The 13,992-nt window shown below is 30.5% G+C and overlaps 1 protein-coding gene across 2 annotated transcripts; it reads right to left on the bottom strand.

The window, feature by feature from the left end:
• Window positions 1-5,908: 5,908 nt before the first annotated feature.
• Window positions 5,909-13,817, bottom strand: LOC109798767 (coatomer subunit delta-1). 2 transcript variants are annotated; one of them, XM_020359158.3, is made up of 12 exons: window positions 13,649-13,817; window positions 11,595-11,648; window positions 10,908-10,947; window positions 10,101-10,324; window positions 9,501-9,743; window positions 9,227-9,401; window positions 8,775-9,079; window positions 7,456-7,654; window positions 7,220-7,373; window positions 6,786-6,848; window positions 6,590-6,686; window positions 5,909-6,310 (listed from the first exon to the last, which is right to left on the bottom strand). In XM_020359158.3, exons 2-12 carry the CDS (start codon window positions 11,595-11,597, stop codon window positions 6,221-6,223), a joined length of 1,593 nt encoding a protein of 530 aa, XP_020214747.2. In that variant the 5' UTR covers window positions 11,598-11,648; window positions 13,649-13,817; the 3' UTR covers window positions 5,909-6,220. The 2 variants fall into 2 exon arrangements, with proteins under 2 accessions (XP_020214747.2, XP_029127126.2); XM_029271293.2 differs by lacking the exon at window positions 13,649-13,817 and adding an exon at window positions 12,347-12,409.
• Between the last annotated feature and the right edge of the window lie 175 nt (window positions 13,818-13,992).

The following is a 13,992-nucleotide window of genomic DNA, read 5'->3' as shown; positions in this document are numbered from 1 at the left end:
GATAAGTTATGTTATTTTGTCACTTGTTTTTTATTTGTCTAGTATTTATTATTCCTTTCTAGAAGCGTGGACTTTAGTTGCAAATATGGAGAAAAACAATTGGTGGTGATTCTTTGTTTTTGAGTAAAAACGTAACCAATAAGATTCCCACACATGCAAATGCAGCATATTAGGGTAAGCACAAAAGTATCATGGGTCTAGCCGGTTTCCATAATTTGCTAGACTGTTAACAACATATAAAAAGATGTGAGACCGAGATCTTTATATTTCAAGATTTTCTGCTAAAGAAATACATAAGAACACAGGAGGAAATACATTAAAAATAGATAAATAATTTATGACTCATGATGCAAAGAAATTTTACACTATTATCTAACTATATATAACTTGTTTAACCATTAAGGACAACCTAAAGCAGTGAAAGGTAAGAATAGATGCGTTAAGTTAAGTTCCACTCTTATGGTTGTCATTGTAATATTTTTTTAATGATAAACAAGTATAATTTATCATTTATGGTAAGTTTAATTTATTGAATTTTACAATAATTACTTAAAAAAACTATACTTATATTATTTTCTATTTTAATTAACAATTTTTTTTATAGATTATAAATATCTCTTATGTATGTTTGAATTAAGTAAAATTATATCATGTATGATAAAAAATTTTCTTTGAGTATTTAATATAATTATATACTTAGAACTTGAATTAAACATTATTAATTAAATTAAAGCAACTATATACCGGTTGATACAGCTTAATTGTATAAAAAATTAAACTCTTATAAATAATAAGGCCGAAAGTTGATTGGGAGGTATTTTTGCATCCTGATTTATATATATTTTTCCCGGGTCTGAAAGAAAAAGTATGGATCTTATAGTATTAAATGTATGTATATAGGTCCAACATGTGAAAAGAGGGGACAAGAATGAGGATATCTCCCATGATGCCTTCTTCTTTTTGGTATTGATTGCATGTTAGGAAAGTTAGTTTAGCACATTTATTTATTTATGTCAATGAGAGAGATCATGTGGCCAGCCATGTCAAAGAGTTTATTTTATGGGAGATTCGTTTTTGATTGGGAACAATTTCAAGTATGTTATACTGGTGGCACTAGCCAGAAAGATCTAGAGTTTGTTAATTTCTTAAAGATGAGTTGCTCTATTCCTCTAATAAAAAAGATGAAGAATAAAAGTATACAAGAGTTATATATAAAGATGTATGACAATGATATTAAATAGGTTACACGAAAATATGGTATTTATTGATATGTAATCAAATGACCACCTGACATTGCTGGAGGTGTGTGAGTAAATATGTGTTATGCTCGATCATAACCCATTTTAATTTTTGATCAAATCAGTTTTAGATCTTAACTTGTTCTTAAATTTAAATAAATATGGGTGTCAAAAAATAATTTAAAATAAGTCTGATGATCTACAGAATAGAATATGACCGAAAATATTTAAGATAGTACCGAATTGATTTCAGATATAACAAATTCTGACTTTCTATTAGTATTCACTACAAGAAAATTATCAGACACATATTCTATAGTGACACAATAAATGTCCCTAAAAACTACTTTTACCTACATAATAAATATAATATATGTTGGTATATTGTTAAAAAGTATGGGTATAAGCTATTGTAACATACAAAATATATTGTTAAATCTCATTCAAAATCAATACTAAAATTGTGTGTAGTTATATACCAAATAAATATATACCTGTGACACTTTTTATATGTCACTATATGTAATATTTATTGTAGTGGTTATTATTAGTATTTTTGAAATAATTTATTTCTTGTCATTATAATAAGATTATGTAATATAAATGATAATTACTCATCAACTTAAATTGGTATGAGTGATGAGAGACTCATATCACTTAACTAAATATTAAATATCAAATTCTATAAAAATATTAACCACATTGAATTGAATAAGTTATTTTTGAACTTAGTTTAACTCTAAAATTTAACAATATTTTAAACGCTAGCCAATTTATAGATATAAACGAATTTGATAATTTATTGAATAAACTAGGATGTATCGGACTATGTAACCATGTTGAATTGGGTCTTACACAACCCTAGAGTGGGCCACTTAGAGTAGATAAATGGATTAAAAGTTTAATTTCAAAATGAAAAATATTAGTGAAACTTAATTTAAAACTCTTTTACTAATACTTTTTTTTACTATTAACTAAAATTCACAATTTTTTCAAATAAGGAGAAAAATATTATATAAGATGCAATATCCACAAAAGTGTGATTTTTAATAAATATTAGTCAATAATAAAAAGTGGGTCGCTAGTATTATTCATTACTAAAAATCACTTGTCATGGGAAAGACTCCTACTAAATTTAAAAATATCATCCTTTACTTCTTAATAAATTTAATTTAGAACTAGTTCTGGTAGAATTTTCCTATTCATAATCACATACCATTATAATATCAAAGATTAAAGAAAGACCCTAGTTTTATAAGAAGAAAAAGATGGAGTTTTTTTTAACTATATTATTGATGTAAAATACTTATTGGCTTTATTGATAGTTAACTTTGGCAGGAATTTAAATGATAACTTTCAGTGAGTCTCTTTTCTCAATTATATTTTTTTTTCATTCACAAGACTTAAGCTGAGATTTTACTTAAAAAGATTAAATCTAATTTCACTCAACCCAACAACTTGTTAGTAGAACATGTTGATTTGAGATTTTATTTTGTGTTTACTTTATTTTTTTTATAGATATTTATTTAGGAAATAGTGAAGCAAAAAAAAATCACTATTTTATTCAATGTATAAATATTCTAAAACAGAAATGAAGTAAAAAAAAAAAAGAGTTACATTTTTGTTATTTATGAAAGAGTTTGATTTCTTATATTCTTAATGTTTAAAGTTGCATTTTGTCATTTAATTATAAATTATTTTAAATTTAATTTTTAAAGTAATTATTACAAAAATCAATAATCATGTTATATACATTGTTAAATTATAATTTTGTTTTTTTTTTTATTTTATAATTCTTAATATACAACTTTGGTCCTCTATATGTTGAGTTGACATATTATAAGTGTTTAAGTAGAAGAGTTGTGATGGATGTGCTTGATGTTGTTGAAATTTAGTTAAGGCTATTTGTTGAATTTTGTTGAAGTAGTTGCTTCATATAAATAATTTATTTACTTTTATATTATGATATTTCTTTTGAATCTAAGCTTATCTTTACATGTTTTATTATAGTTGAATTGCAATAACTTTATGAGAGTATAGCAGGATTAGGTAGGAGGGTAAACTAGTTTTTGAGAGTCATGCTGGAAGATGACAATGTTGTTTGAGCTACCTTGATGTGACTATTTTGTAATTGTTGCTTGATCGACAACTAAGACTTATGTTTTCAATTTGATTATTATTTTGGTTAATGATTTTCTTATACATACACGGACATATATATATACACACACATACATACATACATATTGCACATATATTTAGAAATTGCTTGCATGATAATCTTAGTTTAATTAGATTTATATTTTTCGTTGCTATAATTGTTGAATTGTAAAATGTAGAGATTTATCGAGTTGTTACAAATTCAATAAATTTGTTCATACATAATGCATAAATGTTTTATATTTTAATAATCATATTATTGATACAAAGTATTATTCAATATTACTGTGACAAATCTCTCAAGATTAACTAGTACATTTAACATGTCTCTTTTTAACCATATTTTTTCATTTAAAATACTCTAATTAATCTAAGATTTTACTTAAAAAACTTGAGTTCAATTCCACTTAGGAAAATGACTTTACTTTTATAACATGAGTATGTAACAATGAAAATTACTTATTTTCCTCGAAAAGAAAATCAATGGATAAATTTTACTCGGGTAAAATTTTTTTCAAGTGAGTTTAATTTCGAAGTATGTAACAATATATTTACTCCTGATTCTCATTGAAATTAAAGTATGATACACTTTTAACTAAATTAAGAATAAATGTATAGCCTTTTGTAGTTCACTTCTGTTGTTAGTCTTTTATAGTTCACTTTAAAAACCATTATTTTACAGGGATTTTATCCTTAACTATATCATTATGGCAGTCTCACCAATTGTTCTCTTAATTAACAAGCTGGATTACATTAAAGCTACTAGAGATTATAATGTTTCACTTTTCATACTGACTAAAGAGGGGAGGATTAAAAGCATTTTGATGTGATTGGTTATGAATAAAGTTTCACTTTTGGAGTTGGTGCACATAGCTCGCGCAATAAAAATGGGGATACAAATATGGAAATATGTCTGTAATGTATTGTATCACAAAGTAAATTGAAGAATGGAAACCCAAAATAATTTCAGTTCCTGAGCAGAGTGCACCGTGCACTAGAATAAAATGGTAAAATATCCTAAGGAGGGAAAAAGGTTCTCTTTTCTGTGAGTTGATTGGATGTGAAATGAGGCTGTTCAAATTGGTACATGCCTACATCTAGATGGTTAAATTAGAAAAGAAAAAGCCTATACCTTATAGTCTTAGTCTAGTACTAGTAGCATCTCTTCTAGTTACTAGGAAATTGTGGTGTTTCTTCCACAATCAACTTTATTCCACCTAGAGGTCTCGTACCTTAAAAAAACAAACACAGAAGATTATATATAAAGTTCTCATTAATCAGTGTCTTAACAACATTGGTTAATAAATTGATAAATAGATTCTTTTATTAGGAATCACGTAAAAATATATTAGATATATCAATAACTCTTTGATAAAAACTTTTGATTTTTTATTCCTTAATCGGTAATTTTCAATATCTAACCAAAGGACTTAGGAAATTAGTAGAGAATTCACTGTGTTATGTCCTATTCTACTTTTCTCTAATATATTTTTTAAAAACTTTTTTTCTAGGTTTAGATGGGAGTTCCGATAATCCAATATAAGGAGACTATACTTGCATAAAATTGTGAAAAAAAGAAATTGCTAGCAGCTTACTATTTATTATTAAGTAGGTTTTATGTATATAAGGGATAAGGTTTAAATTATTTAATTAAAATTTATATGCATTTCATTTAATAATAAAATGTGTTATTTTTTTACCTTTTTATATTGTATGAGAGAGAATATCAATACTTGAGTTGATCCCCTTTAGGCCTGCCGGGTCTACTTATATTTCACGAGCTTTTTTTTTTTTTAGTAGCACACACCTCATTTATTAAAACTAGTATGAAAAGAGACGCTGTGTATCTTTATAAAAAAAAATTGTATTTTTTAAAAAAAGTGAATGGTTATTTTTTAAAGAAGACAATTATTTTTTTAATATATTTTTCTTATTTTAAAAGGGGTATCCCTTTATATATACTCATAGATATATATTGTTATAGATAATAATGGTAATACTTGACTTTTAATGTTTTTTAATTAATTTTTCGAAAAAAAATATAGACAATTACAATTTTTTTATTAATTTAAAATGTTAACTCCAAGAGAGTAGGTAATACAAAACCCAAGAATTAAGTCGTTCAGCCAGAAAAAAAATAATAAAGTGGTTTGAGTGACTCAACCCATTAACCTACTTTTCACCCACCTCGTCGTACTAGTATGAAGAACGATAGGTAGGGTCAACATGTTGGATTTTATCTTTTACAATAAAGGATGGTATTAGTCATTAGATTAAATCTCAAAACGCACTAATAGAAAATTATGTCACATACTCTATTATTATTAAAGTTTTTAACTATCTATCTTTATTATTGTTTGTTTTTTCTCTATTTTTGGGTCAACTCGTGCGTAACCCTTTTATAACTCATTTTTCAAATTTTCTATCTTGTTATATTTATGACGGGTCAAACCCCAATCCATAAAAAAAATACCCACAGTCGGTGGTGCAAGTGAAACAATCCTATGCAGTTCGTTTAACCATCATTAATCCCAATTTCTTTCCAAATAACAGCACCCAACATTCCAATCTCCAATTCAGAGAGCGGGGAGAAGGAAAAGGCATGCTTCCACATAAAATATACATGCTATGGAGTAAGAAGACACTCTTAAATTTAGCATTATGAAAATTCATATTTTGCAACAGGCTTGCAAGGTAAAACTAAATAATGAATTCATGAATTTAATAAATGATGCACCATGGCGAAGAAAAGCTCTTTGATAAGAGAATGACGACAGTAACAGCAAAACTGTCATAGAAGCTCAGCGTCCAGAGGAAATCAATCACACAACTTGGTAATTTTCTGTGATCAACTGTGTTCTCTGAGAATGTTTGGGAGGATTACCACCCTTTAGCGGTATGATGTTGGTGACCTACAAGGAGAAATGAAAGCATAAGTTTCAGCTCCCATTAAATCAATACACTGACATTGTATTATTGCAATTATTATACATTATTGTGGAGGATGGTAAACGAATTGAATGTAACGATACTCTCTTCAGTTTAAAGATTTCCCAGCCAAAAAAGCTTATTGTCAGTTTTAACTAGATCATTTTGACAAATCATATAAATAGCATTGTATATCCATAACATACAAGTCAAATGAAAAAAAAGAAAGAAAAAAAAAAGAAAGACAGAAAATCCAAACAAACCTTCAGGTCACTAAATGTATCAGTTGCCGTAAAACGAACTGAAATAGGGAAGAATGCTGATGATTCTGCTTGTGGAACAACAAATTCCATTGACCCACTGGCAAATAAATTAGTCAGACAAAACAAGTTCAAAAACACCATGATAACAACACTGAATATGTTAGTTCTTAAAAATATCACCCCAAATTTCGCATACCTGCGGTTTGAATTATCAATCAGAAGGATAGACCACTCCAAAAAGGAATTCCTAGAGTCATACCTGCAAAGCCAATTTATAGGGGATTATAAAGAGAGAAAGAAAGAAAGAAACATTAAATAAAATAGTTTCAAACCATAAATAAATAAATATATATATATATATATATATATATATATATATATATATATATATATTAGTCTTGGGAGGAGAGGGGAGCTACATTAGTTTTGTAGAGCTTTCTATTTCTCCCAAAATCCGGTCAGTATTTCAATGATTATTAACCATTATTCATTAACAAGCGTAACAGAGAGCATCAATTTTAATATAAACCACCAAGCTCATTTGCAGAAACTCCAACCCATAACACAAAAACCATGGCAGTCCTTAACATCTATTCAAAGGAGAAGAAAAAAATAAACTAAATCTCACACCTCCATTCCCCATCAATCTGTCTAACAGATGGTGCTTCTCGAAGAGCTGGAAGAGGTACAGAGATCACAACATTCCGCAAATCGAACATTGACGAAGCCTCATACTCAATGCTGACATAAGTTTCGTTTCCAGAAGAAGATGGCCAGCAGTTGACTGCAATAGGCATTTGTAAGTTATTAAGGCATGAAAACAAATACAAAGCAGTAGACCATATCAAAGATAGTTATAAACCCACTTGTCAGCGGCACCATTGACTCATCATTGCTTTGCATTCTCCACCTTAAAAGACCTACACCTTCAGAACCACCAGCTTGACCAGTGGGGAAAGGCCTATTGAGATCCTTTAGGCCTAGTATATTTTCATTGGCAAACAATTCTTTATTCATGTTGGGGTGTGTCTTGAAAAGGATGGCTTGATTCTCACCAGTCTGTACCTGTAAAAAGAAGGCACAATATGCTAAGTGCCAATACTTTTAATTGTCCTCCTAAATTGATATTTGAACCAGTCTTTAGCAAGAAACAAAGCCTAAGAGCACTAAAGAATGATGGATGATAAGAGTAGACACGTTTAGGAGCAATTTTATTTATTGTACAAAACATATAAAACTGAGCAATCAGAAAATAAATCAATTGTATATTGAAAGTTGAGTATTAAATATAAAAATACCTCTTTAATGACAAAAGAAAATATTTATTCATGCTAAACAAAATAATTGTTTCAGTAAAACCCGAAGTCCCTAACAATACAAAACATATTAAAAGCATCAGAATACTTCATGGTCAATCAAACTAAGGAACCGGCATTTTTGTCACCCCACAGGAATTTTAACCACCATTATCTTCCTCTTCATTTCCTCCTTTCTGCCTAACTGAATTCTATCTGATCCCTCCCTTTGCATAATAGCTTTAGCATTAGTTAATTTGTATAAGCTCTTTTCATATTAGCTTCTTCAAAACTTATTTTTAACTTGTGCTTGTGCGTAAGCTAGTTTTATATTATGAAGAAATTTATTTCATTTTTCTCTTTCAAATTTTTTCCCCTATAAGTGTTTGTACAAAAGTTTACTCAAATAGGTCTTAAAACATATAATTGACTTATTTGAGCCTTGAACCTTGAACACAGGGTGCTTTTTAAACATTATCCATTTGAAAATTAGTCCATCATATCACTAGAAGGATGATAACTATGAGAAGGACATAATAAAGACAACAACATTAGGGGGAAAAAAGGAAAATAAGCAGAGAAAAAAAATGTTTCATAGATCTAAATGCCCCCTCTAAGAAATTATTTTTTACATAATGCAATAATGTCCTTTGATCTATGCAACTGATCCCACCTAGTCAGTCAAAAAGGCTTTGGTCGCCGTTTCTTGCAGAAAAAAGAATATTTTTTTTATACACACTTCGTTCACCAAATGCTGATGAGATTTTATAGAAGTATCATTGTTTTTTAAAAAGGAAAACTGATTATCCAGAAAAGACTACTCAAGCTATGCAAACCAGAAGCTCAGTGGACACACATCGAGGTAGAGAGAAATAGCAAGAATGTGATACCTGAACTTGAATATGTCCATCCTCTTTGTCAAGAATTTGAAGAGACAATGTGCCTTGAACATCAAAATTACTGATTCCGCCATCTTGTTTTAGTGTTACATTTAGTTTCTCTTCAACAGTTAAAGTGATAGGATCTGAAGGTGGTAGGGCAGCAGCCTGAGACACGCCCAGTTTTGGCTGAACATCTTCAAGAATGACCTCACCTTCTGCTTTCAGTGATTCCAAAAACTGATTTGTCCTTTGAGATTTACCAAGCTTCATTCCAAGACCTTTCGGTGGAGCAGTGGCAGATGAAGTTGAACGACCTAAGTATACAGGAGTACTCTTTATTTAGCAACATGTTAATTTGGACATAGAATAAACCACAGCCATACAGCATGTTTCAATGCCCTGTTAAATCATTACATTTTGAAGCATTTTAGAAGAATTCATGAAAATCCATGATAACCAACCTTTAGACTTGGTAGAAAAGGAATCAACATCAGAACTCAATCCGAAACCAGAGCCACTTCCAAAACCAGTTCCGCTGCTAGATATGCTCAAATCACTAAAGCTATTTTCAATTTTTCCAGAGCCCATTGACTGTAAAGGACCAAATCCCCCTTTATCACCTCTGTTTTTTTCAATCTGTAGAACAAATGCATCAATTAGAATAAATAATGTTAACAGTTAACTCCCAGAATTTTGAACATAAAACAATGTAACCCATAATCCCTCTGATCATACCTTGCTTTTATCAATTTCACTAGCTTTCCGCTTCATAACATCCTTAGTTTCATTGATTTTGCTCTGCATAACTAGCTTGTGCAGTTTCTCTTCATGACTCTCCATCTCACAGTATTGCTTAACTTGTGCAATAGTCACATTTTCCTTGTGCCCAAGAGAGATGACTTCATCAAATGCAAAAATCAACTCAAATGCATGTTGGCAAATATCCTCTTCTTCAAGAGAGTAAGAATATTCAGGCACCTAAAAGTATTAAGGAATGAACTAATTATAACTATAAGCATGATATTTTGGCAAAAAACTAACCAAAAAAGCTAAAATAACCTCCTAGTACAAACCAATTGATCAATCCTAAAACCTCCTGAACCTTCCTATTAAAATCAATATGCTGAATGCAATGTCGAAGAGAAACCTACATTGAATGATTGTATCATTAAAACTCTAAGAAAAAAACCAAAATGATAGCAAAATGAGTAGACAAGGCAGAAAACAAACTTTAGTTACAGGCCAGCCAACTCTTGCGAAGTTAAAGACAAAACCAAGAAATTGAGTTAATATTATAACATACTACAGTAAACATAAAGCACAAAAAAAGGATACAAGTTTGGAGAGAAGTCTCAGAGTTGTCAAATCTTCAAGTATGTTGCTTTGTTTGTTTGTTACAAGAAGCAGGTATAGTGCTTCCATTGGCTGGTAAACATAGCGCACATTCTCTGTCTCAATATATGTGTGTTGCTTTCCAGTGCCTACCAACTTGGGAAATGCTGCTAGAAGACCTTCAATTCTGATACGAGACATGTCCACAAATTGTCTAGAAACTAGCACTGCAAACAACACAAAAGCTTTGTTGGTATAAGAGCATAGAAGTCGAATCCCATTATTGTTTAAGTACCACCAAATTCAACATTAAGCTTCACTGTACAAACTAAGAATTCATCTTGAATTAACAAATTAAGTAATGGCCAATTAATAAGATAAAATATTAAGAATCATGCACAACGAAGAGATTGAGTTATTGGAGTAGGAAAAGAATTTCATAACTCTATAATCTATGTTGCTGACAGAGTCAAGGGAAGACAGATTTTACAGATAAAAGAAAACATGGAGCAAAAGATACAGATCAGATCATGTATCCCAATTTTAGCCATACAGCATATATTAGTTACTTGGTTATCTCAACATCAGGAACCACAAACCAAATCAAAATATAGAACTTTGATGGTAGATTCCCCACATGTCAAACTAATGTATCTATGCAGCTTGAAAGCAACTAGCCCTTCTAGGAATTTATATCTTATATTCCTAAAACTATATAGCCTGTGTTTTAGGTTCAGATTACTGAAAAGAAAGAAGTCAACTATTCTTTCAAAGGAAAAGGTCAGTGATACAGGGACACAGAGAACTCACCTTTGCCAGATTTGCTCACAATGGATGCAGCAAGGACAACCTGTTCAACAAGAAAAACAAAAATTTAATGGAGCATAGAGGAAGTCAATAACAGCTAGAAAGAAAGTATACCATTCTCACTCCCAAGTGAATTCTTCTTTTCCTTGGCTAAAAAGCTATCTTTTTCAGTTTACACAAGGGACTGAGCCTGTTGACCTGTCTAAACCTAATCCTACCCCCACCATTTGAGCAACACCCCACTGGCATTTGGTGAGCAAATTGCTCAGACAATCAAGGCCACCACTAATTTAGGATTACATTAAGAATTCAAAGTTAAGTAGATAATTGAGGTAACCAAATTAAAAAACAACACACAGAAGATCAAGAATTTCGAGCAATCTTGAAGCAAATTCAAGCTTCAATGTTACCACAGTTGGGAAGGAAAATATTTTTACAGGATTTCAATTTCAAAGCAGATCAAAATATATATGGAGGTTCCTTATTCTAGATCATGGTTTAAAACTACATTTGTACAACAAATTGGAGTAGCAACAACGTGAATATAGTATAAGAAGTAACAAAGTGATGATTAAAATAAATTAGTCCAAGCAAAATCAAATAACTAATGTTAAATAGTCAAGAAAATCCAACAAGTCATTTGTCCTTAAATATTTAACTATGGGACTGCTAGGAAACGAGAAGTGTTACCATGTTTTCACTTGATCTTTGAAATGAGAAAGTGCTTCCAGTGTCAAATTGAATCTGCCAAAAAAACAAAGTCCATGATGTTGTTAGGAGCCACCAGATCCCAATGTCAAGTATACAATTAGAATTGTCAATATCAGCAGACCTAGCCTAAACTAGTCATGGCTGAAAAGCCAGAAAAATCCAAAAGCCTGTATAGCCAAAAGGCCCCACCAGGCTAGGACCAAACTTTAAAAAATAAACAAAGTTGTATGATAAGGGCAAAAGAGCCCACAGGTAGAGTCAACCCTTTAAGTCTTTGGGATTTTGAAATCAGATACACTAAGAGTGTGTTTGGAAAAATTGTGAAAATTAAATTATTTAAATAATAGATTATATATAATCAATTATTGTTATAATTGATTATAATCAGAATAAATTTTTGTTTGGGTAAGTTTGCTAAATAGTGATTTTGAGATATTTTATTTCGTTTGGATACAACAAACAAAATCAGTTTTTTAAAATCATAAGCTTCAAATTTTCAGCTGATTTTATATACAAACAGCTAAAAAGTGGGAAAATCATCTTTCCCAAACACAAACTAAGTTGTTAACCAAAAAATAAAAATTAATCAACACCAAATTATTATTTAAAAAAATCAGCCTATATATTCTCTAATATCAGTATCTGTGCCGAGTCTGCTGACACATTGTCACTTGACAAATACAGGAAACACTACAAATGATCAATGTTCAAGTCTATTAAATGAAAAGTACCAAAAACAATTGCTGTAATTTCAAAGGTTCAACAGTAAACTCATTCATAACAGCTATTGCAGCACAGGTCTGCTACCAAAAGTCTGATGCAGATTAAGGATCTAAGCAGAATTTATACAAGCATCCCCTTCTCGTCAATAAAAATGCCACTTACAAAAGAAAAGTAGATAAGAAAATAGGTTGTGCTACTTGAGAGTAGCAGCAGAATGTTAGCACAATTTGATTAAAACAATTCTGGCAAAATATTCTGGAACTGTGATAAGTGTGGACCAAGTAGAACCTCATAGATGATGTTGATTTCACCAAAACTCCTTGTCTCTTTTATGGGTGGTCTATGTCTTTGCGAGCATTAACAGCATGGAACAATTAATTTAACTTGTTCTTTAAATTAAGCTCTTAAAAAAATGAAATTAGGATTAGCAGTTGTCGGCCCTTCTTTTCATAATTAAAAGATCACCTAGATCTGACTAACTCGAAATATCACACCTATATGAGTAAAAGTTCACAAAGAACATTATAACTATCAGATTTAACAAAATAATATGAAAACGAAAGGCTGAATCACTGATGCATCATGATAACAATAACAGATATTTGAAGATTTTTTCTATGCTCTTAACAAATATCACACGACAATCTCTTTTCTCCCTTTTTACCATCAAACTTACGTTACTCATATTTTTCAATCACTCAAGCAATTTGGGAGAGACTTTGAAGCTCTTCGTATTTAACAATCTTAAAATAACTATAAAAATCAAAACCTAAAATTGCAAGAATCGAGATCCAGGTATGGTAACACCAAATGAGACTAATTGATTTGGATCAGAATTTGAAATGAGAAGTCCATATGCATTATCCTCAAAGGCTTTTTGTCACAAAAAGCCACGAAATAGAATCGCATCACATCCTTGGCAGAGAACCGTGAGAATTTATTGATTATCAATCACTTAAAATAAACTCCGTCGAATCTCATGAACAAAGAACACCTGAAGCAAAACATGCAAGCACATCGACATTCCACGGGCATGATTCAAATCGAGTACGATTTCAGATTTCAAGTAACACCCCAAAAAATTGTGATAAAGACGATCTGATCCTATTTGGTTAGCTTCCCAAGCACACATTATTAGACTAAATCATACAAGACCAGATCAATCGAGAAAAAAAAATAATGGTTAAGTAGAGATAGTTCTCTTTCAACGAACCGAGAAACAAAATGAAAAAAATGAGCAGTCACAAAACTAAAGCGAGGCAAATACATTAGGAACGAACGGAAATTGCAGGAAATGAGAAGAACCTAACCTTTTGGCGCTCGATCTATAAGCTCCGAGCAGCTGAGACCTGAGAGTGATGACAAAATGGTAGTTATGATCTGAAATGGAACGGAACGGAACGGAACGCAACCAAATAAACGTTTCGGGTTTAGCTCGGGATTGTACTGGTTTCGTAAATTTTGTCTTTCGCTCGCTTCTCTGTTGTGTAAATGGATGACGTTGGTCTTTTAATTATTTTTCTTAATTTTTTTTTAATTGTTACCGTCAATTTCTTTGTTATTTTTATAAATATAATTTTTTTCTTACGATATGTAAAAAACTTTAAATTCTTATTTTTTTTTACTCAAAATAAAAAATTTATAAAGAATATAA

Source organism: Cajanus cajan, chromosome 8 (assembly GCF_000230855.2).
Source record: "Cajanus cajan strain Asha chromosome 8, NIPB_CcT2T_4, whole genome shotgun sequence".
In the NCBI taxonomy this organism is placed as follows: Eukaryota; Viridiplantae; Streptophyta; class Magnoliopsida; order Fabales; family Fabaceae; genus Cajanus; species Cajanus cajan.
The sequence above is the reverse complement of the archived record's forward strand: the minus strand, read 5'-3'. Positions and strand labels throughout refer to the sequence as shown.

Excerpts from the sequence above, each read along its gene's own strand:
- LOC109798767 (XM_029271293.2), bottom strand. The coding sequence starts at position 12,394 with ATGAATGAGTTTACTGTTGAACCTTTGAAATTACAGCAATTGTTTTTG. Across the intron at positions 7,655-8,774 it reads ATGGACATATTCAAGTTCAG|GTACAGACTGGTGAGAATCA; the intron begins GTATCACATTCT and ends TTCTTTTTACAG. Across the intron at positions 7,374-7,455 it reads GTCAATGGTGCCGCTGACAA|TCAACTGCTGGCCATCTTCT; the intron begins GTGGGTTTATAA and ends TGCCTATTGCAG.